At 41.0% G+C, this 20,668-nt stretch overlaps 1 protein-coding gene across 1 annotated transcript in view; it reads right to left on the reverse strand.

The window, feature by feature from the left end:
• Nucleotides 1-20,160, reverse strand: part of snap25a (synaptosome associated protein 25a) — a 37,904-nt gene extending 17,744 nt beyond the window's left edge. The window contains exons 1-3 of the mRNA XM_079353456.1: nucleotides 19,994-20,160; nucleotides 3,391-3,534; nucleotides 96-137 (exon numbers count right to left, since the gene is read on the reverse strand). Coding sequence (XP_079209582.1) covers nucleotides 96-137; nucleotides 3,391-3,462 — 114 coding nt within the window. The 5' untranslated portion in view covers nucleotides 3,463-3,534; nucleotides 19,994-20,160. The remainder of the gene's footprint in view (nucleotides 1-95; nucleotides 138-3,390; nucleotides 3,535-19,993) is intronic.
• Nucleotides 20,161-20,668: the final 508 nt, after the last annotated feature.

Genomic DNA, 20,668 nt, shown 5'->3' on the forward strand with positions numbered 1-20,668 from the left:
TAAAACTGAGTCCAGATAAAGAATAAGGCACAGCTGTTTGTTAGATGTACAGTACATTCATTGCACTAATTGTTAAATGCTTGTTTTGTTCTCACCTCTTCCACCAGCTGCAGCATACGACGAGTGCTCTCCAGGGACTGTGGAGGAATAAAAGACACGGTCAGTTTTGATACCACTGTGACACATTCAGACAGCCGAAGTTATCAAAAAAGAGAAAGAGTTCAGTTTCACATTGAATCCTCAAATAAGGAACATATCCATCTGATTCACTGAGGTGTGTACGCTGTATATGATGTGTCTGGTTATTGAATTGTGTACAATCAGAGGGTAACACAATAGATCAATGTTTCATATTTATTGACAAGAACCCAACATTAACTAATAAAAAGTAACTGTCTGAATTAAAATACTGAATATGCCCTACTTCTGATCGTGATCTTAAAATATAACTCCCTAAACGTTTTATGTCATTCAGGCTTTCAAGATTTAAATACTGCCAAAGTCTTGCATTTTCGATATGTGGGAACTCACCAGTGAATTCTGAAAATACAGCAGCTTTTAACTCTTATAATAAAGAAAGCTTTGATCACTCCCTTAGAGTCTGTTAGATGTCTATTATTAGTTGTGTATAGACACAAAGCTGCATGCTAAGACGCCTGTAGCTGCACAGCACAGCTTGCTAGCTCAAGCTACTCGATAGGGACAGCGCTCTGTGATATGTTGTGCTTCTTACAGGGACACGTCTTCGTCCTGCTGCGCTCACTGAGTGCACAGTCGATTTAACAAAGAGAGGAGGAGGAGGGTATAAGAGAGCGAGCGTCTTTGATGTAGCCAGTCCTTTTTTATCTTCTTCTTCCTTTTCAGCTCAAGGTCTCTTTTACTTTTTAAAAAATGTTTCCCCCCTTGTGTATCTGATTTCATACATCTACACTCAACAAAAATATAAACGCAACACTTTTGTTTTTGCTCCCATTTGTCATGAGATGGACTCAAAGATCTAAAATTCATTCCAGATACACAATATTACCATTTCTCTCAAACATTGTTCATAAATCTGTCTAAATGTGTGATAGTGAGCACTTTTGCTTTGCTGAGACAATCCATCCCACCTCACAGGTGTGCCACATCAAGATGCTCATCAGACACCATGATTAGTGCATAGGTGTACCTTAGACTGTCCACAATAAAAGGCCACCCTGAAATGTGCAGTTTTTGCTTTATTGAGGGTCTGGGGACTCAGAACCAGTCAGTATCTGGTGTGACCACCATTTGCCTCATGCAGTGCAACACATCTTCTTCGCATAGAGTTTATCAGATTGTCAATTGTGGCCTGTGGAATGTTGGTCCACTCCTCTTCAATGGCTGTGCGAAGTTGCTGGATATTAGTGGGAACTGGTACGCGCTGTCGTATACGCCGGTCAAGCACATCCCAAACATGCTCAATGGGTGACATGTCCGGTGAGTATGCTGGCCATGCAAGAACTGGGACATTTTCAGCTTCCAAGAATTGTGTACAGATCCTTGCAACATGGGGCCGTGCATTATCTTGCTGAAACATGAGGTGATGTTCATGGATGTATGGCACAACAATGGGCCTCAGGATCTCATCACGGTATCTCTGTGCATTCAAAATGCCATCAATAAAATGCACCTGTGTTCTTCGTCCATAACAGATGCCTGCCCATACCATAACCCCACCACCACCATGGGCCACTCGATCCACAACATTGACATCAGCAAAGCGCTCACCCACACGACGCCACACACACTGTCTGCCATCTGCCCTGAACAATGTAAACCGAGATTCATCCGTGAAGAGAACACCTCTCCAACGTGCCAGACGCCATCGAATGTGAGCATTTGCCCACTCAAGTCTGTTACGGCGACGATCTGGAGTCAGGTTAAGACCCCGATGAGGACGACGAGCATGCAGTTGAGCTTCCCTGAGACGGTTTCTGACAGTTTGTGCAGAAATTCTTTGGTTATGCAAACCAATTGTTTCAGCAGCTGTCTGAGTAGCTGGTCTCAGACGATCTTGGAGGTGAACCTGCTGGATGTGGAGGTCCTGGGCTGGTGTGGTTACACGTGGTCTGCGGTTGTGAGGCCGGTTGGATGTACTGCCATATTCTCTGAAACGCCTTTGGAGACGGCTTATGGTGGAGAAATGAACATTCAATGCCCGAGCAACAGATCTGGTTGACATTCCTGCTGTCAGCATGCCAATTGCACGCTCCCTCAATGCTTGCGCCATCTGTGGCATTTTGCTGTGAGACAAAACTGCACATTTCAGAGTGGCCTTTTATTGTGGACAGTCTAAGGTACACCTATGCACTAATCATGGTGTCTGATGAGCATCTTGATGTGGCACACCTGTGAGGTGGGATGGAAAGCAAAGCAAAAGTGCTCACTATCACACATTTAGACAGATTTATGAACAATGTTTGAGAGAAATGGTAATATTGTGTATCTGGAATGAATTTTAGATCTTTGAGTCCATCTCATGACAAATGGGAGCAAAAACAAAAGTGTTGCGTTTATATTTTTGTTGAGTATATGAACGTCTCTAATCTGACACATCAACAGAAATGAGCTGTTGTCCTCTCTGTAGATCTGGTCATTTCAACAGAGAAAAAAAAACTGTTATTCTGATGCCGCCATTTTGTGTATGCCCTATGTTCACGCATGTGTGTGTGTGTGTGTGTGTGTGTGTGTTTAATATTCTGCTCAGCTGTGCCTGTGTGAGTCATATGTGAAGCTAGAGGGGTGTGGGTTCATCTGCTCTGGGCCATGGCTGAGACCCTCTCTCTCTCTGTCTCTCAGTCTGACTGCTGATGGCAAACACACAAACATGCACACACAAGCACAAACACACACACACGCACGCACACGCACACGCTCATCGGGGAATTTCAACATGTGAACACACACACAGTGACCGTCCCTTCGGTAAATTTCACACTCATGAGTGTGCACACTGGTATAATGTGCTCTTAAACACAACACACACACACACACACACACACACACACACACACAGCGGCATATTGTATATTGTCTGTTACAATGTATTCAGAGTATGAGTTACATGTAGTTACTTTTAAACATTAGTCTCACTTTTCTGATATAAAACCTCCTGCACATTATGGAACATGTGAGTCAATATTAGGACTCTATATTTATTAAACACATTTGGTTGTAGATTTATCATGTGAAGTTTTGCAAAATGTTTGACATGCTGAACATTTTTAAGATTGTGGAACATGAAAGCACAGTCACATAAGTGTGTCCAATTTTTTGATAAAACTGAAAAAGAAAAAGAAAGAAAAAAACCCCCACACGTGCAGCATCACCACATATATGGCAGTGATGTAAAGAGCGTGTTCTTCTCACCTCATCCGCCAGCTGGTCGGCACGTTGCTGCATGTCTGACAGCTCATTGCGCATGTCCGCATCATCTGCCATGGCTGCTAGATGTGGGGGGTGGAGAAGGTCTCCAACAGGGAAGAGAAGATCCTAGTGGGATTTCGGGGAGGGCTGGAAGAGAGAAGCAATAGAAAAAAAGGCATGAAGCTGGATGCTGCAATAGAAAGCGTGGACTCCAACGAGGCATGACAAATATCCAGCCAGTGGATAACTGATGAGGCTACAAGCCAAGATCATTTCAAACATGATAAGCGCGCAGGAAAAAAGCTCAATTCTTACATTGGTGAAGATCACAAAGAGCATACAATACAGTATTTCAATAATGAAAAATGTAAACATTAAAGCCTCCTTCAATAAAAACCCCTCTATTCATTCACCTCTCTGAAGCAATGAGAGGAGGCGGACAGTTTGGAGCAGGAAAAGGCACCATTGGCAACAAGAGACAATGTTTACAGCCTCAGATGTTCTGGACCCAAGATTTCAAAGATTAGCCAAAAGGAGCATGTACACGTCCAACTCCTGTTTATCATCATTATGCATGTGCCTGGTCCAGATGCCCCTTAGCAAGGTGAAACATTGCACCCTAGTCTGAATAACAGCTTTAAAAGGAAGAGGCGAGACAAATACATTCCTGAGGGGTTAGAAGAAAATAACCAAAGAAAGAAAGCCTGGATCGCAACGAAGAGCCCAAATGGACTTGGATCTCATTTAAGAGGGTCTACAGTGAACGTAAAAATAAAACCAAGACACAGACTGGGAGCCTCTGTCTCTGTTTACCATCACAGGCTGTATAATGGAGGATTAAGAAGCCACTGCAGCAGGAGTTTGTTGAGGAATCAATGGAAAGAGAGCAGACGACTGATGTGTGTAGAGGAATGCCAGTCTCAGACAGGGTTGACTGGGATTTTGGAGGATTAGCCACAGAGAGACATAAACAGCCTGTTAGTCCTGTAGCTGTGATCCTTTCCTCTGCTTTAGGTCATATAAGAGGCTGGAATCACAAGCCAAACACTTAGATATCTCCAGATGTAGGATTACTCTAAAGCTGATCATGAAACATCTTGTCATGTGTCAGATGAGTTAGAAATCACATTGGTGCATACTGCTACAAGAAATGCCTTCAAATTAGCATTCAAGTTATTTAAACCCCCTTCAGAATCAAAACTATTTCTTCCCTCAGTTTTCTGGAATCCCCTCACGTTGACGGCTGTTACCGCCCGGGGGGGAAACAATGGTGAGTCATTGGATGATACGTTTATAAATTGGGAGCGACACATTTCTTGAGCAGATCCTCAGGGACACTCAAAGACTTTGTCTTTATTTAAAACAACCTGCTACATGAAATTCATGATGATAACACCGTAGTGAACAAGGTTAAAGGAAGACATGTAGCAACAAATCACTGAGAATCAACACCCATCTGCAGCTTTTCAAAGGCTTCGACTCTCCTTCAATCAATCAGCGGTCACACAAGTTTAACGCGTGTTCAGACTGGAGCCTGAACGTTCAATCAAGCAGATGATAATATTGGCTGATATTAGGATTACATTTATTTGATGGCCAGAGAAACTATTCTACCACCTGGATTAACACATTTTATTCATTGCTTTTTTTCTGTTAGTCTCTAATTGCTTTCTGATGGTCTAATAATATTTAGTGGAGCTATGAATATAAAGGCCTTACTGTGTCTTACTCCACTTTTAATGCTATTTCACAAGGTCTAAAGCAGTAATCCAATGTTTGGATATTGAGATGTAGTCATGAAACACATCACTTCATGTTCATACGTCGTAAGTCTTTGGATCCTTTTCAAGCTATTGTTTTCATTTCTAGGCCCCCAACTTGATTTTGTTTTCTCTAAATGCACCTTTAAATTTCTTTTAAACAAAGACAGAAAGCTTATTTAAATAAAAAATCTATCCCACACACACTGTATCATATGTCTGATAAAGTAAACCTGCCATATGGACCATATTTCTTCTGCCCACCGGTGGCAAAAAAAAAGGCCTAGCACAGGCTAAGTGTGACGCCCTTCAGCATGAACCGAGGGTGCACATACTTTAGTGCATTAAAGAAGCTCATTCATCAGGGCACTTGGGTGAAGGTAGGATAGAAACCTCTGCATAAATGTATGAGGACATTTCTGCATATTAACACTGCTGGTGGAGAGGTAAAAGCATTGGCTGGAAAAAAGGAAGAAGTCCTTATACTCAATTTGCATCCAATGAAATATGAATCCTCTACACTGTGGACTAAGTCCTCCATGCACAAGTTTTCAGTGAGACTGATACTAAATGACAATCACTTTATAAACATTATGAATCTTTAATCCGAAGTTTGGTAGAGACAAATACAGAGCCTGTATCTTATCTCTGACAGACGGCTGAGTCCACCTGGACATGTCTCATCTTGGTGACTGAGCATGCAGTCTGGTTGATTATCTGCCTCGTAGGTTCCTCTGTACGTGTTGTGTGTCCAGAGATGTTCACAACAACATCTGCTGGTGCCTCACACTCGGTGCACATACACAGGATATGAAACCTTTTTTTACTGCTGCAGCAATATAACAAAACGCCTTGGTCTGCATCATAAAGCCTTGTGGGTGGTGTGTTGATCATCTTCCTTCATGTGGATTTATGCAGTCATTAATACGTCCTCAGATCAACAGCTGCATAGTAATGATCACATTTTGCATTTTTTTTCAGGCTCCTCTTTAATACGTCATTTATTAAACTGTCACTTTATATGACTGAGGTGGGAAAACCACTGAAATACCTAAAGATCTTACAATTAATTGTGCATTAAATGTAATAATAAATCGGTTATATTCATTCAGCATGGTTATTTCATCTCTCCCTGCATTTACTTTCCTCCCTCTTTCCTTTCTTCTGCCTGACCTGCATTGCTTCAAAGCAGCAGCACCATGTTATATAAACCCGACCGGTCAGTCCGTGCAGTTTAATGTCTGAATCGAGTTTGTTCTTCAGAGCGGCTCGCTGAAGGAAGAGAGGCCATCATCGTCGGCCTGTCCACTTACGTAACCAATTTCAAGCAATTAAGTTTGAACAGGCCAGACTGACCTTTTACTTTATGTCCCAATTATAAGCTTTGTGTTTTCTATTTCAGTCAGCTTCAGCACTGCGTGCTTTAAATCAAGCTGCTTACAATAACATGCTAACATTAATGAATACATTAATAACTGTGCTTGGGTTTGGGTCAAATTATCTGACAAAGTAGCTATGCTGCTTTGAGTTACATAACTCCGATAAAATCACCTCTACACTAATTCAACAACTAATCCAGCATTTTTTTTTCAAAGAATTTTTAGGGGCTTTTTATTTCTTATTGTTGAGGCAGGCCAGTGGAAAGAGTTGGAAAGCAGGAACACAGAGTGGGGAATGACATGGAGGAAAGGAGTCACAGCGTTGATTTAAACCTGGCTCACCTGCTTTAAAGACTGAAGCCTCTGAACAAGGAGATGGTGCCCGAACAACCAGACCCCTCGCGCTCCAATACAAACATTTCTAATACAAAATGCGCTTCAAACCAGGGACAAACTATATATCGCCTACTCAGCAGTGTATCTGGTTTATTTAAGAAAAAAAAAACCCTCCTTCATTACACCAAGCGTCTTCTACACAGGTGGCTTCAAATACTCTCGATCCATTTGACCTTCAGCGAGCTGATCGGGCACTACCTGATACAAACTGGAATACAAAGGATAAATCCATCTCTATCTTCTCTTATCTCCCCCATACCATTTTTCTTAACAGAAAGTAGTATCATCTCTTTATGCGTCCAGATAGAAACTTGGCATGACAGAAATAATTATTGACTGATTTTGTGATACACAACTACTTTTCCCCCTCAGTTCATTTTCAACAAAGTCATTCCTGTGTGTTGACACACACGCTCATGTGTTTCTAACACCTTTCTATCGTAGGTTTCACTGACGTTGACATTTATGGCAGGAAATGGTGACCTTTGGACCTCTGGTCAAAAGGGAAGCAATAAAGAACAGGAACAAACACAGAAGCACCAAAATCCACCATTTAGTCATTAAACTGACAAAACCCAGCAGCACGGTACGCTAAACACACAAAGTCATGTAAGCACTGAATACATGAGCACATTCACAGACGCTTTGGGAATATGTTCATGAATTAGCTGTTTGAATTTATTTGTAACACGTGAAAGATGCTTCCTGTTATATGTGACATGTGACATTTATCATGGTTTCCAGGGCGATTTCTGGACTAAGGCTGCACTACATCAATAGAATTTTGAAAAATGTGAGGAGCAAAAAGCAGGCTATACACAATCATATATGTAGCATCCAACACGTGTAGCCAGAAGTAACACTGTGAATGTTGAGTAGAATACTCATCTTTATAGCTCCCCACCTATCATCCGTCCCACACTGTGTTTACTCCAAGAGTGATGTTTCAGTGTAATCACCAAGGGGAAAGTAACCAAAGGTATGAAGATATCCTTATTTCCATTCGCTGCATATTGCACCCCAGAGGACGGCATATTTCATACTCTGTCCAATCTTGTTCTACCTGGAGAAGATTGCTAGCCCCCCACCATCTGCTCCCCCTCAACACGTTCTTGTTACTTGTCCTCCACTCGCTCCTTTAATATCCCTCTTCTGTCCTTCATTTGGCTTGTACTGTTCAGAGATATCTTCCTCCTTCTCTTTCACTGAGTGCTGTAGTTGGAATCTGAATCTAGGTTTCAAGGCTAAGTCTAGGTGAGTCACACACCCTCTGCACACAGGATGATGATTTTTTATTCATGTTTCTGGTTCTTGGTCTTGTCTCCGTCTCGCCCTGACTTGGTCTTGTCTCCGTCTCGCCCTGACTTGGTCTTGTCTCCGTCTCACCCTGACTTGGTCTTGTCTCCGTCTTGCCCTGACTTGGTCTTGGAGCACTTTGATCTCAGGTGTGTCTGGGTCTCAGTTAGTGTGGTCTTGACTACAACACTATTCACTGAAACACCCTGAGTAATAAAGTAGATACAGTGTACATCAATACACATATTTGGCCAATAATTTAAATGCAAAATACTGATTTAAAGTGTATATGTAAAATATTCATATCGTATCATATTTATCTAATTTTATCAGTTTAAAGGGGTATTTGGACTGTAAGCTGATGACAGCTCCCTAAGATGAGCCTTCAAAATACAGTCAAAAAAATACACAAGAGACATTAAAATAACTGAAGCTTGACCTAAAGGAAACTGGACTTAGTTGAAGACTCCAGTTGCATCTGGTTTATGTTTAGATTTACCATGACCTGGATGACTAAACATCTACACGTACAAAATGTAAACCCAACAATAACCACACACCTAAAACTCACTCACTTAAAATAAATTAAACATAAAACATAGAGAATACTATAACATAAAAATTCAACAACAACTTTAAAACTACATGAATCAGTCTACATAAAAATGATTAAGTTTTAACTTAAATGTTTCCTAATAAAAGTGATCCAACATGCAGATCCCCAATGCAGACCAATGTCTTTATCAATAAGAGGATTTACATAAAGGCATTTAACTGTCAGATGCTTTCTGAGTCACAGAGCCAGATCAGTGTGATGAGTTACATAATAAGTAAATGCATCAGAGTTATTAAAGTTAACATGTTGAATTTCTTTAGAAAACAGCTTTGATGAGCTGTCTTTGGCTACCTGGAAGAATAGATTTCTTAAACCATTTTGTTGATAAAATGTGTAAATAAATTGGCAACCTTGTTGAAACTGGCTAAACTAGTAGTTTAACAAGATATATGACTTTATGATCTGCATATGATGGAACTATACTTTAATACAGATGCATCTGTGGTCATTATAAATGTATATAAAGAATATGAGCATTAACATAACCGTATAGAAATCCACAAAAGAGATGTTGAAATAAAATAAAGATCATTTTCTATATATATTAAATCACCATAGTTTAAGTTTGTAAAGATTTAAATTGTGTCATTTTTTAAGAGAGAAAAAACACTATAGAAAATATACAATCTGCAAGTTAGTCACATCTTTTTTTCTTATTATTGCTACAAAGAAGTCCTATAACTGAATTAAAACAGGCTGCATAACATCTTTAAGACAGACATATTCATATATAGTGGACAATAACCATAGAGATAAAAACAGTAGAGCTTTTATTTAACTCGTGGAAAGAAACACAATCGATCTTTGTTGACTTTTTTTATGCAAATGAGCCAGCGTGTGTGTGTGTCTCTTTCTGGCTCTGAGTGTGTGCATGTTGGCTTCCATTTTGCTCTCCTTCCAGTTCAGTTTCAGACTTTTCACGTCTGTTATTGTATTAAACATTTAACTTCACCGTTCTGAAAGAACGATTTTCAATGAAGGTGCGAGCTTAAAAATGGGCGATGTGTGTTTCACAACAGATTCAATTTATGTGAGACACCACTGGAGTGTGGATGATACATTAAGTCAATAATATCCATGTAGCTGACACACATAGAATCCAATTTATACTGCTAAACTCAAGACCAAATGATGTAAACTAATGTGTGCATACCACCATGAAACGTCTTTATATTTCAATCCTGGGGGTAAGACTGTGGAACACTATGAATGAGGCAAAGTACGAGCCTGACTCAGTTCAAATACAGGTATAAACAAGCGATTTTTAGAAAGTACAGAGAGGAAGAAGGAAGCTCACAATAACAGAAAAAAAAGTACTGTGAAAAAAAAAAGAGAAGAATCTCGGAAACTGCCTTCACTTTATTATGTTATCAAATTGAAATGACAGCAATATGTGATTAAGATTGTGAATGGAGAAGGGGTAGTAATAAATAAGTTTATAGTTCTTACTACTCCTTGTTTGGACATGTTACTTTTTAAAAAAAATTATTGATTATTTTCTTATTATTATTTTGTCATTGTCTTCACATGTTCGAAATATAACAATAAAAAAAATATATATATATAAAGTAAAGATATAGGAACACAGCATTCAGACTACAGTAACTGGATTAAATGTTGCTGTATAGAAATCAAGATAACCATGTCAATTGTTCTTGTATAAATATATCATGTTATATAAAATGATGACGGCTACTTCAGTTTTTCAGGCTGTTATCGCTCCTGCATAAGACTGCTGTGACTGAGGCACTAAAGTGATTTAAATTGTCATTCTGCAATGATGAATATAAACAATATCACATGTCATTAAAAACTCTGCAGCAGTCATTCATGTTGGTACAAAGAACAATATAACAGATGTCCGTAATGGTTGTTCTTTCAAAGGCCTTCTTGTTTGGACGTTTCAACACATTATTACCATGATGATAAAATGACTCTACCTGTCCAGGATCCACTGGGAGCCTGAGTAACATCAACAATGATGTAACATTACACAACAAGCCAAGGTTGGAGCTCTCTCTCTCTCCACAGAGGAGCTAACATTAAGTGCTGCAGAAACATCCCAGTGGCCCGCTCTACAAAGAATGCCATGCATTATTGACCTGAGAAGTCCAAGACCCCATCACTTATTCATCTGGACCCACTGCAACCAGCCACATCTCAGAAACACATGGCTAAAGAGCAGAAGAAGGAGGATCATAACAATGCAGGATACCTGCCTCAGACAGGGATTAACACTACACAATCTCTTTCAGGGCGCGGTCACACTGGCAATCAGTACTGTGCCCAAGCACACTTCAACCATTAAAGTCCTGTTCATTTGACCAGTGTGACCAGTCCGTATTGTGCTATCGTGAAGGAAAGTACTTGAGAATACAAGAGATAATTAATTTAAATTTAAAGTAATATTAATGTTATGAACATTTCTAAAAGGGAATAAATCTTCAAACCCCATCCCTACAAAAACAGTCTCATAAACACTCAAACACACTTCAATATTAGTTGCACATTTATCAGCAAATCTACATGATAGTCAAATCAACCTAAAAATGGTTGCCATGTGATGCTATGAGGACTACACATTTGTGAAAATACTATGCTAAACAAACAGAACTATGCTGTTATCTCTGATGCAGATACACATAGAAGTCCATGCTATGTGCAGTAAAGCACCATGATGTTGTTCATAAAGGGACAGATTTACCTGAAACATTTATATGTGAGGTTTTGAATGTCCATCTTGAGGAATCCAATGTAAATGATAAAATAAACCAAAGCAGGTTATCAAGTAGTATAAGGGACAGTCTTAGGATGTACAGTCATGTTTATATTCATGTAATCTCATGGATATATTCATATATACATATATATACATATATATATATATATATATATATATATATATATATATATATATATCAGGACCCTCAAATACTGCCCTTCACGCTCTGAGATACAAAAAATTCACACATAGTTTGTTTATAGCGACCTACAAGGCATGTCATACAACACAAAGGTAAATCACATGAGACATTATGGGACCTATGCATGCCCAAGGCAATGTGCTATGTGTTTGAAGAACAGGAAGCAGGAGAAAGAAGGTCGCGAATGACAGTTGGTGATTTTCCGTTGTATTTGTTATAGAAGTTGTACGTCGTATGGAGGTGACCAGTGATCATTTTGTACCTGTTTATATTGTCTTGTCGTGCCTGAGCTGTGTTGTATGTTCTGAGAAAAATGTTGAATAAATATATTGTGAATAAAAAAAGGTGTAGGTCAGGGTTATTAAAACTCAACGTGGCTCAGAGAAGAATATCAGGTTACTGCTACCTTAAAGTGCTGAAGCCATCTTTGATGGGAGGTCACTTTGTGTCATGGTCACACCCACTCTCATAAAGCCTGTTCTTTCTTGAACTGGAGAGTCAGGAGACTTACGAGGGCTGATATGGATGTTCTGTTCGACTCTGAACTGGTTAAAAAAATCAAAAGTCAAATCTTTGTATTGATTCAACAGACCAAACTGGGTTGGGAACAGCACGTATCACCACTCTTGAAGCAGGTGTTGCTGCTGCATTTTGCTAAAAGAGACCAAACAGAATGAGGCTGAGGACAAGGGCAAGCATGGTGATATAAGGCTGACCGACCCCCTCATCGCTATCTGTAGCTGCACGGCTCCTTATCAGCCTGCCTCCAGCTTTTTGGAAACAAATGCAGAACACAGCAAAAGAGACAAAAGACAGAGAGACAAGAAAAGAGAACATCTTGAGTTTGCACCACTTGGCTGTTTATTAAATGCTGCAGGCAGATGAGAAAAAGCAGCAAAATAAGGATAAATTCCACATCTTCAGCAAACCAGAATCAGTTTGTCCACCTTCCCCGCCCTTCAGACACATGTTCGCTGTCACCTCTGTGGTGTCTGCAGGGGAAGGGGGGCCCGGCTGCATCATTAGCCAGCTCGTAGGAGGCCCCAGAGCCAGATTTATGACCATGTGGTTATTAAAGAAGACATTTTGACGGCCATGGAGATATGACATTTGACAAGCGAAACATGGCGGGGAGGGGTGCTCATGGACTGACGTGGGGAGCGAAAGCTAAAAGGCGGAAACATTGGATGGTTTAATGTGTGGTGGGGGCTTGGAGGATACGTGGGTGCGATGGAATATATGACCAACAATCAAGCAAGCAATTTCTGTTCAGGCCTCCGAAGCCTGTTTTGAATTAGAAGCACACTCTCTCTTTTACGACGCAATAAAAGTCAGGGTAGGGAGAAGCTCAGGCTCCCCGGGTGAAAAATACAACAGATGTCTTGTTTTATATCCACACTTTGGATGGAATCTCTGGCTGGAAATGTTCACACCAGCAGGACAGTGCAAAGACAAACCCCCCCCCCCCCACCCCCAGATGTTTCACAATGTCGAGGAGCATCTCACTGTTATGTCCTGTTTAAATATCGAGCTCTTCAGTCAGTAATTTAGCGTTTTGGCCTCGAGCATATTTCTACAGTGAGGTATAAGACTCATAAAAGAGAATTTCATAAAGTGATCTCTAGAGGTTGATTTCACAGAAACACAAGCACTTAATGGCACCAAGTCAGGGTCCTCTGCCAGGCCACTATAAGAGCTTCTTAAATATTTCAGACGTCATTAAAACAAAGACAAAAGAGAAATGAGATGCATCCTTAAAGGAAAAAAAAAAAACCTTCTGAAAGACTACAATGATCAGGATTATATGTCAAATGTCACCTTTCTGTCCAATCAGTATTAAATGTACAATATCTGTCAAAGTGATGTTTGATAAGCATTTGTGCACACTATCTGAAATGAGTGAAAAGAAAAGAATGTTTTTAAGCAGAGTCCTTGCTGCAGAGGTTGTGGGTTCTAATCCGGCCCAACACTTCCTGTCTCTCTTCAGCTGTCCTGTTCAGTAAAAAGAAAATAGGCCCTAATCTGAATCAGCTATTGAACTACTCCTGGTGTCGGTTCATGTCACATTTGCTGATGTCTGTCAACAGACAACCCCAAAAAAACAAACCCATTTAGTTTACTTTAACAAAGAAGAGGAAAAACAAACTGAGTCACTGATGAGCTTGCAGCAGCGTTAGTTTCGTCTTTTTTTGGTGACTTGGTAATTTTTTTTTTAGAAATATAAACACTAGTAGAATGAATTCACATTTAAATGTACCAGTAAGCTGCAGACCTCCAGGACAACGAGCATCCCTTAGATAATCAATAATATTCACACTGCGCAGCTTTTAACGCATTTCGAGACATGATTCATATAGTGAATGGGAATAAATGTCAGTAATCTGGATATATTCTGACCAGCACAACAAGAAACAAGTGATATTAATATAAAATCCATTTCACTGGTTTGATGACGATTTAAGATCATCTTTACTTAGCCTTAACACATGACACGGTATACGCCCACATGATTTACAATGTGTGCACGTGTGCTGCAGAGAGAAGTGAAACAGTCTATACATGTCATGTTGTTTAAGTGTTTTATAAAACCTCTTCTGTAGATGCTTCTCTGCAACAACAAGCTCAGTCAGCTGCACTGCAGCATCATAAATTACCCAACCCAACAGGAAGACCTACAGCAACAATATCACCAAAAAACACCACGGAGCACATCACTAATCATCGAGTGAAAGCAGCGCCACACTCCAAACAGTTTCATGTTTGCAGAAGACTGATACAGCCGTATTGTCCCTGCACCTGAGCACACACTGCCATGTAATCTAGAGGGCGGAGGGCGTATTCATGTTGACCCGAGCAGATTAATTGGTGACTTTATGCTTCGCTGACACGGGGATAATAAGTCTATACATGCTTTCATTCTGGAAATGGAAGCTTTAGTCGTATAAAGATGATCGAAAATGGCTAATGATGTGTAGTAAGTGATATGTTTGAGGCTACAAATTAACGTGTTACTGAAGCAGACTACATTATATCTAAACATGCACAAGGGCAGGACGTGTCCGGAACCTTGCGCTTCCTGTACTAAAATATCAGACAGAGTTTATTTAAAGTATAGTATGATAGCATTGTACTGTAGTAATAGATATAATCTGGAAAATACTTCTAATACTCTAAGAATTGTTCTAAAACTAACAATAATCTGTATTTTACATCAGAATATCTTTCACACATTTAAAGTATTCACGTTATACTCTGAATAGTTCAATGTGGAAATCATCGATTATGACTAAGTCTTCCTTCCCTCGCTCATATTATTTCTCTCCATCTTTTCATTTTCCACTCCCCATCTCACGCCTTGATTTCTCTCCCTCTCCTTTTAATCATCATCCCTCCTTGAATTCCCTTCATTAATCAAAAGAAAGATAATCTGTCCCTGAGAGAGCGGCCGAGAGGACAGAAGGCAGAATGATGACGACGCCTGACAGCGCAGTGGAGCAGCCTCTCAGATAACTGTCTCCTAAATGCTAAAAAGATGGAAGATTTTTTTTGGTCTTAATTTTCAGTGCCAGAAAAGCTAATGAAATGAGCACATGGAAGATAACAGTTGTCATATCTCTTCTGTGAAAGGACACAACTGAGGTAAAGCTATGTGAGCTTTGAAAGGAGTGTCAACATCTACATAGGCTCCTCGTTTCTGAAACCTTCTCCCTTCATCGACATTTTTCTTAAACTATATAAAGCAAAGACATCATTCTACAAGTTTTGAAAAACCCATCAAACACATTTTAAAAGATTACATCTCAAACATTCAATGAGAGGCATATGGAAACTAAAAGAGCTATAAATGAATGCTGTCATTAAAAAAACTCTTCGAATGCGGTTTGGTGAGGAGCCAATGCACCACTATCTTTCTCTATATGCTTCGTCATAGCTTGAGCTTTGGGAGCAGCCATTTTGTTTCTCTGTTTTTGTTCTCATGCAGTGTGTCTCTGAGAAAGTGAGAGGTTGTCCCGCGAGGGCTGACTGGACACTAAAAGCTAAACCCTTCACTTCACTCTGCTTTGCTTTTTTTGCCCCTCTACTGTTATGTATCTCTCATATATCTCACATGGATAAATGAACACTCCCTGTTCTTTCTTTCAAATAACTTCAGTCTTGCCAATGTTTTTTTTTTACAAAGATAGTTTGAATATTTGTTACAAATACCGAAATCCACTTTGTTGCAGAGTGACGATGTCTTGTCCCCTTTCCAGTTCGTACGCCGACTCAAAGGTTTTAAACAGTGGAAACCTGTCGTCTGGCTCGGAGTACATTTTTTTGGCCTTTTTGTCTTTACTAGTCAGGACAGCTGAAGAGAGACAGGAAATGCGAGGGATGACATGCAGCGAAGGGCCGAGTTTGGACCTGAACCCACGGCTGCTGTGACGAGGACTTCAGCCCCAGCACATGGAGCAGGCGACACGACTGCCTGGCTTTAGAGCGCCCTGCCTCCGTCCACATTTAGCACGCTTAAAGCTGACTAATTAACACGTTTTAACTTGTGAAACTTCAGTGAAAATACAACATGTTGTACTATTTTTAGCAGTTACATTATGCAAGATCATGGATGCTACAGTACTATCCCACTTCTAATCTTTAAAGGTCATATGTCGAGATTAAATATCCAGAGAGAGTCAGGCTAATTAAGTGAAGCTAAACAAACCAGCTGCACACTATCGCTACATTTTTAACATGAGGTATAAATGAGAAAAAAGATTTTCCCAGTATGTCAAACTTCCCCTTTATAAGGTGTTTTGTGATATAAAGTCTGCTGTATCAATTTGACAACTTCTACTTAAAACATGCTTTGAAGTTTTCTATGTGAAATAATCGATTTAACGTAGCTTAATCGTAACATCTTTGTCTGTAAATGAGTAGACAGCACAGCGCAGCACACTTTTGTGGTGCGTAACTCCTGGTAGAAATCCAAACAGTAAACTCTCCAGTATTTTCTTTCCCATTGTAAACTTGGCACTAACATAATCAATTCACCTCAAAAAAAGAATAACCCCTGGTCTGATGTTTTCATAAAGGATCCCTTTATAGACAGAAATGTCTTTCATGGCTCTGGACTATGAATGGACATCATTATTCACAAAATCAAGAGTGAAAACAGTGAATTTGAGCGCCACAGGGTATTCCTGGGACTTCTCAAAGTTGCTAATGCGACAGCAGCAGCAACAGCACAAGCTCTGCTGAATCCAAGAGAGGATGATTTTGTTTGTCATGCAGCTAAAACCTGAACTCCACTGTGACAGGGAGACATTACCGCAGTAGACTTAGTTTACACTCCCAGTCCACAGTACTTTACCTGGGAAGGAGTGAGAAAGTCGAGTTCTTCGCTCCAGGGCAATTTAAAAATTCCCTTGACCAAAGGTGCCAGCCTCTCTTTCCCTTCTTCAAGCAGGAAAAGTCCTTTCCATCTCCTCGTCTCGATTGGATTCGGAGCCGAATGCGCTCTGCTTTTTGTGACTCTGTACAAGATTTGTTGTTTTTTTTAATGTCAAGTTACAGCTTTGAACTAAACATGAGGCAAAACACATTTTTATTCATTCATACAAATGACTGTTAGTGAGGAAGATTAAACTATCCATGCAGTGTTTGATGTGTGAATGCAAACATCAAAATGTTTTCATCAAGGAGAAAACATCAAACTTTGATCAAACCTTTCCAGTTTAGAGAAACAGCCTGAGAAATTCCAAAGACCATTCTGTGCTCGTCTAACAAGGAACCACAAATGTGACTGTCTCATTTCATTACAGACTAATGTATCAGCGTTTACATATGTGGCTCTAGTATGGGGTTAATGTGTGATGTTGCTTATGCATGTGTACTCTTGAGGTGAATGGTTGGTTTTGGCCTGTTAGCAATCTTTCAAACCACAAAAACTCTGACAGAACCCCTCTCTGCATTCCTCTGGATTCATGTATAATTACAGCGGTTTATCCCCACGACTATGACACTTAATAAGTAAGATTGAAAGAAAAATGAGCTGCTACTGGGAAACAAAATCACCGCTTGCACCTGCACCAAAACACGCAATGCGCAGCCAGCCAGTCGCCTCGATATTCACCAGCATCGATCACGGAGGCTTTAGCTCCTTTACAGCACAGAGCAGAGAGCGGGCAGGGGGGAACGCACCCGTGTGAAATGAACAATGGTCAGGGTGATTGTGAGAAACAATCAGAAGATGTGATGGTGTTGTGAGTCACCATTAAACCTGAAAGCAGCCCCATGCAGTGAGTGCAGTACAGGCCTGACACCCCCTCCCATTACCACAACTCACCAACACCACCCTCTGCCTCTTTCTGACTCTCTCCCTCTCTGCAGTCTTAACAGTGCAAGCCGCAGTGATATTGGTATAGCGGTCATGGCAACTGGAGCATCCTTTGAGGCTTTACTGTGCTCTTTGCATACTGCAGGCTATAATCCACCATTATCATGAACACACAGCTGGCTGTGACCAAAGCTTGTGAGATACTCTTCCTGTAGAAATAGACTTACATCGATTTGCTCCTGACATTATAATACAGTCTGTTTTTATTAATGTCATTACAAATCAACATAGGCTCAATAAGAGAACGTGATTGGAGGATGTAATGTAAGTGTCACAATGCACACTCATGGTTTCCAGTGATGTGGCAAACATTCAATCAACGCTAAGCGACAACATCTGTCAGTGAGCGTCAGTCAGCGAGCCCTCCACTCCATGTGGTAATAAATATCATGTCAGGATCAGCGTGGCTTTAATATCTAATCCATGGCGTCGTCAAACCTTGCAGTCATGTCTCGTGTGTGCGTCATGAGGCTCGTGTTCCTCTCGTACAGCAGCTATTGTATTGTGCGCCGTGCGTGACAGGTATCGCAGGTGCGTCATTTCACTAAAAACAAGAGGTCGACATATGACAACTGTTTTTTATACAAACACCTGCAGAATCATCCAATTTAACAGATTGACGTTTTTATTTCTTCACCCGCGCAATATGGAGTGTATGTGCAGCTTAATGTCCAGCATTATGAATGCAGAGCCCCGAACTGATACACACTGGCGCATGGTGAGCTCTCATGTGCCCATGTACCACTCAGCCATTTTGACGGACGGTGCGGGGCTCCCTGACAGGGATGTGCGTCGCCTCGGAGACGGCGGGCTGGTTAGTTTGATAAGATACTCAAGGGAAGGAAGAGTAAGAGGAGGAGGGGGCTGGGTGTCATAGTGCGGGTTTCACCGCGGTCCTCCCCGGCACTCTCCTCCATGTCTCCCCGGAATAACACCACCCTCCTCTCCCATCCTCCGGCAAACCGCGGGGATCGTTTGGACCTCTTTGGCGTGAAATCGAGTGTTTGTGGGGAAAAGCCACTGCGTATAAAAATAAATAAAGGAAGCGACGCATTCTTGGAGCTGGATCATGTCTCACCCCCTCCCTCCTGTTTATATCGGCTACCCTCCTCCCACCGACTTCACCATGGCGCAGTTTACTATTACATGCATTCTCTCCATCACACCACATCCAGCGCAATCAACCTGACTCCTCTGTTCAAAACAGCGGGGCTGCTCTTCTTTTGCTTTTTTTTTGTCTGTCTGACGTGAGTGCGACGGACTGATTCATGATCCGCCATCGTGCTGCGGCATCGGCAGCCGTCCTGGTGTGAGACACGTTTCTATCTATCAGCCCCAGTGATTTGAATAAACACACATCCTCTTTTAAAAGCACAGAAACAACCCCGCACCTCTTCTATAATTTGAGGTTTGTGCAAAACTATCAACCCGCAGAGACATTTTTCAGCACCTCGTTTTCTCTCTCTGGCGCTGTCCACGGTGCTGAAAGATAGAAAACGCCCACATTGAATATACGCATTATAGCGCAGCGCATCCTTCCGCGCAACAATCCACTGCGCGTTTCTGATTTATCACCCGGGAGGTCACGCATTGCCTCGCTGCCTTCCTCCCTCTATCCAGTCCTCTCCTCTGCCTTCTCTTCCCGATAACAATGAAGCACATTTACTCACAACATAAAGCCCCATGTACAAAAAGCGCGTTTTTAACCGTATAGTTTTGGGTGGAGACAACAGACATCCAAAGCTCACGTTTCACTCACAACAGAAATCTATGACTTCAGAGCATACATAGCCAATACTTAACAACACGATTCAAACGAAAATGGTTTAAAATCCAGTAGTGAATATGTTGGTTCTTACCTGTGCCTGACGTCGGTGCCCCGCACTCAGAATGGGAGAAGAGGACTGCGTATATCAACAGCTAACCGATTCCAGCCTCTCTGTCTATGTGACTGGGATGCTGCAAAGGCACTGTACGTCGGCTGAGTCCTCCTCACTTCTACTTTAATGGGGGGAAAGCAGTGCAGCTCTCGTCAAAGATGGCGGACACTTTCGACGTCAGCAGCAGTATTTATAGACGTCTCTCAGAGAGAGGGGGGGGGGGACTTCAAAAAGTCTTTGTTATCATGGGTAGTTGCACCGACAGCAAATTAATCTTATAGCTTTGATATTTTGAAATGTTTCTGTTGTGTGTTTGGAAACATTCTGCAATAAGAGGGCCTGTCTTATACTTCTGTTTTGTGTAACTGATATCTGTCTGACTTGATGCATAGCTGTGAATATATTAAGTAGGACATTACATTTCCTGAACTTCTCCTCCAGTAAACATGAGATCGCTTTAATAAGTCAAAGTGGCCTGATGGATGTATGATGCATGCATGAAGTCACTTAACTCATGACTCATTCAAACTGTCTGCATATTATTGGTCCCATCACTGTAAAGTGTTAACTATGATTCATGTCTCACCACCAGCAAGCAGACAGAGTAACTGGACTATCATGACCATCACAGTCCTGCAGGTTTGTCTAAGTTAG

The sequence above is a fragment of the Symphodus melops genome (assembly GCF_947650265.1).
Source record: "Symphodus melops genome assembly, chromosome: 1".
In the NCBI taxonomy this organism is placed as follows: Eukaryota; Metazoa; Chordata; class Actinopteri; order Labriformes; family Labridae; genus Symphodus; species Symphodus melops.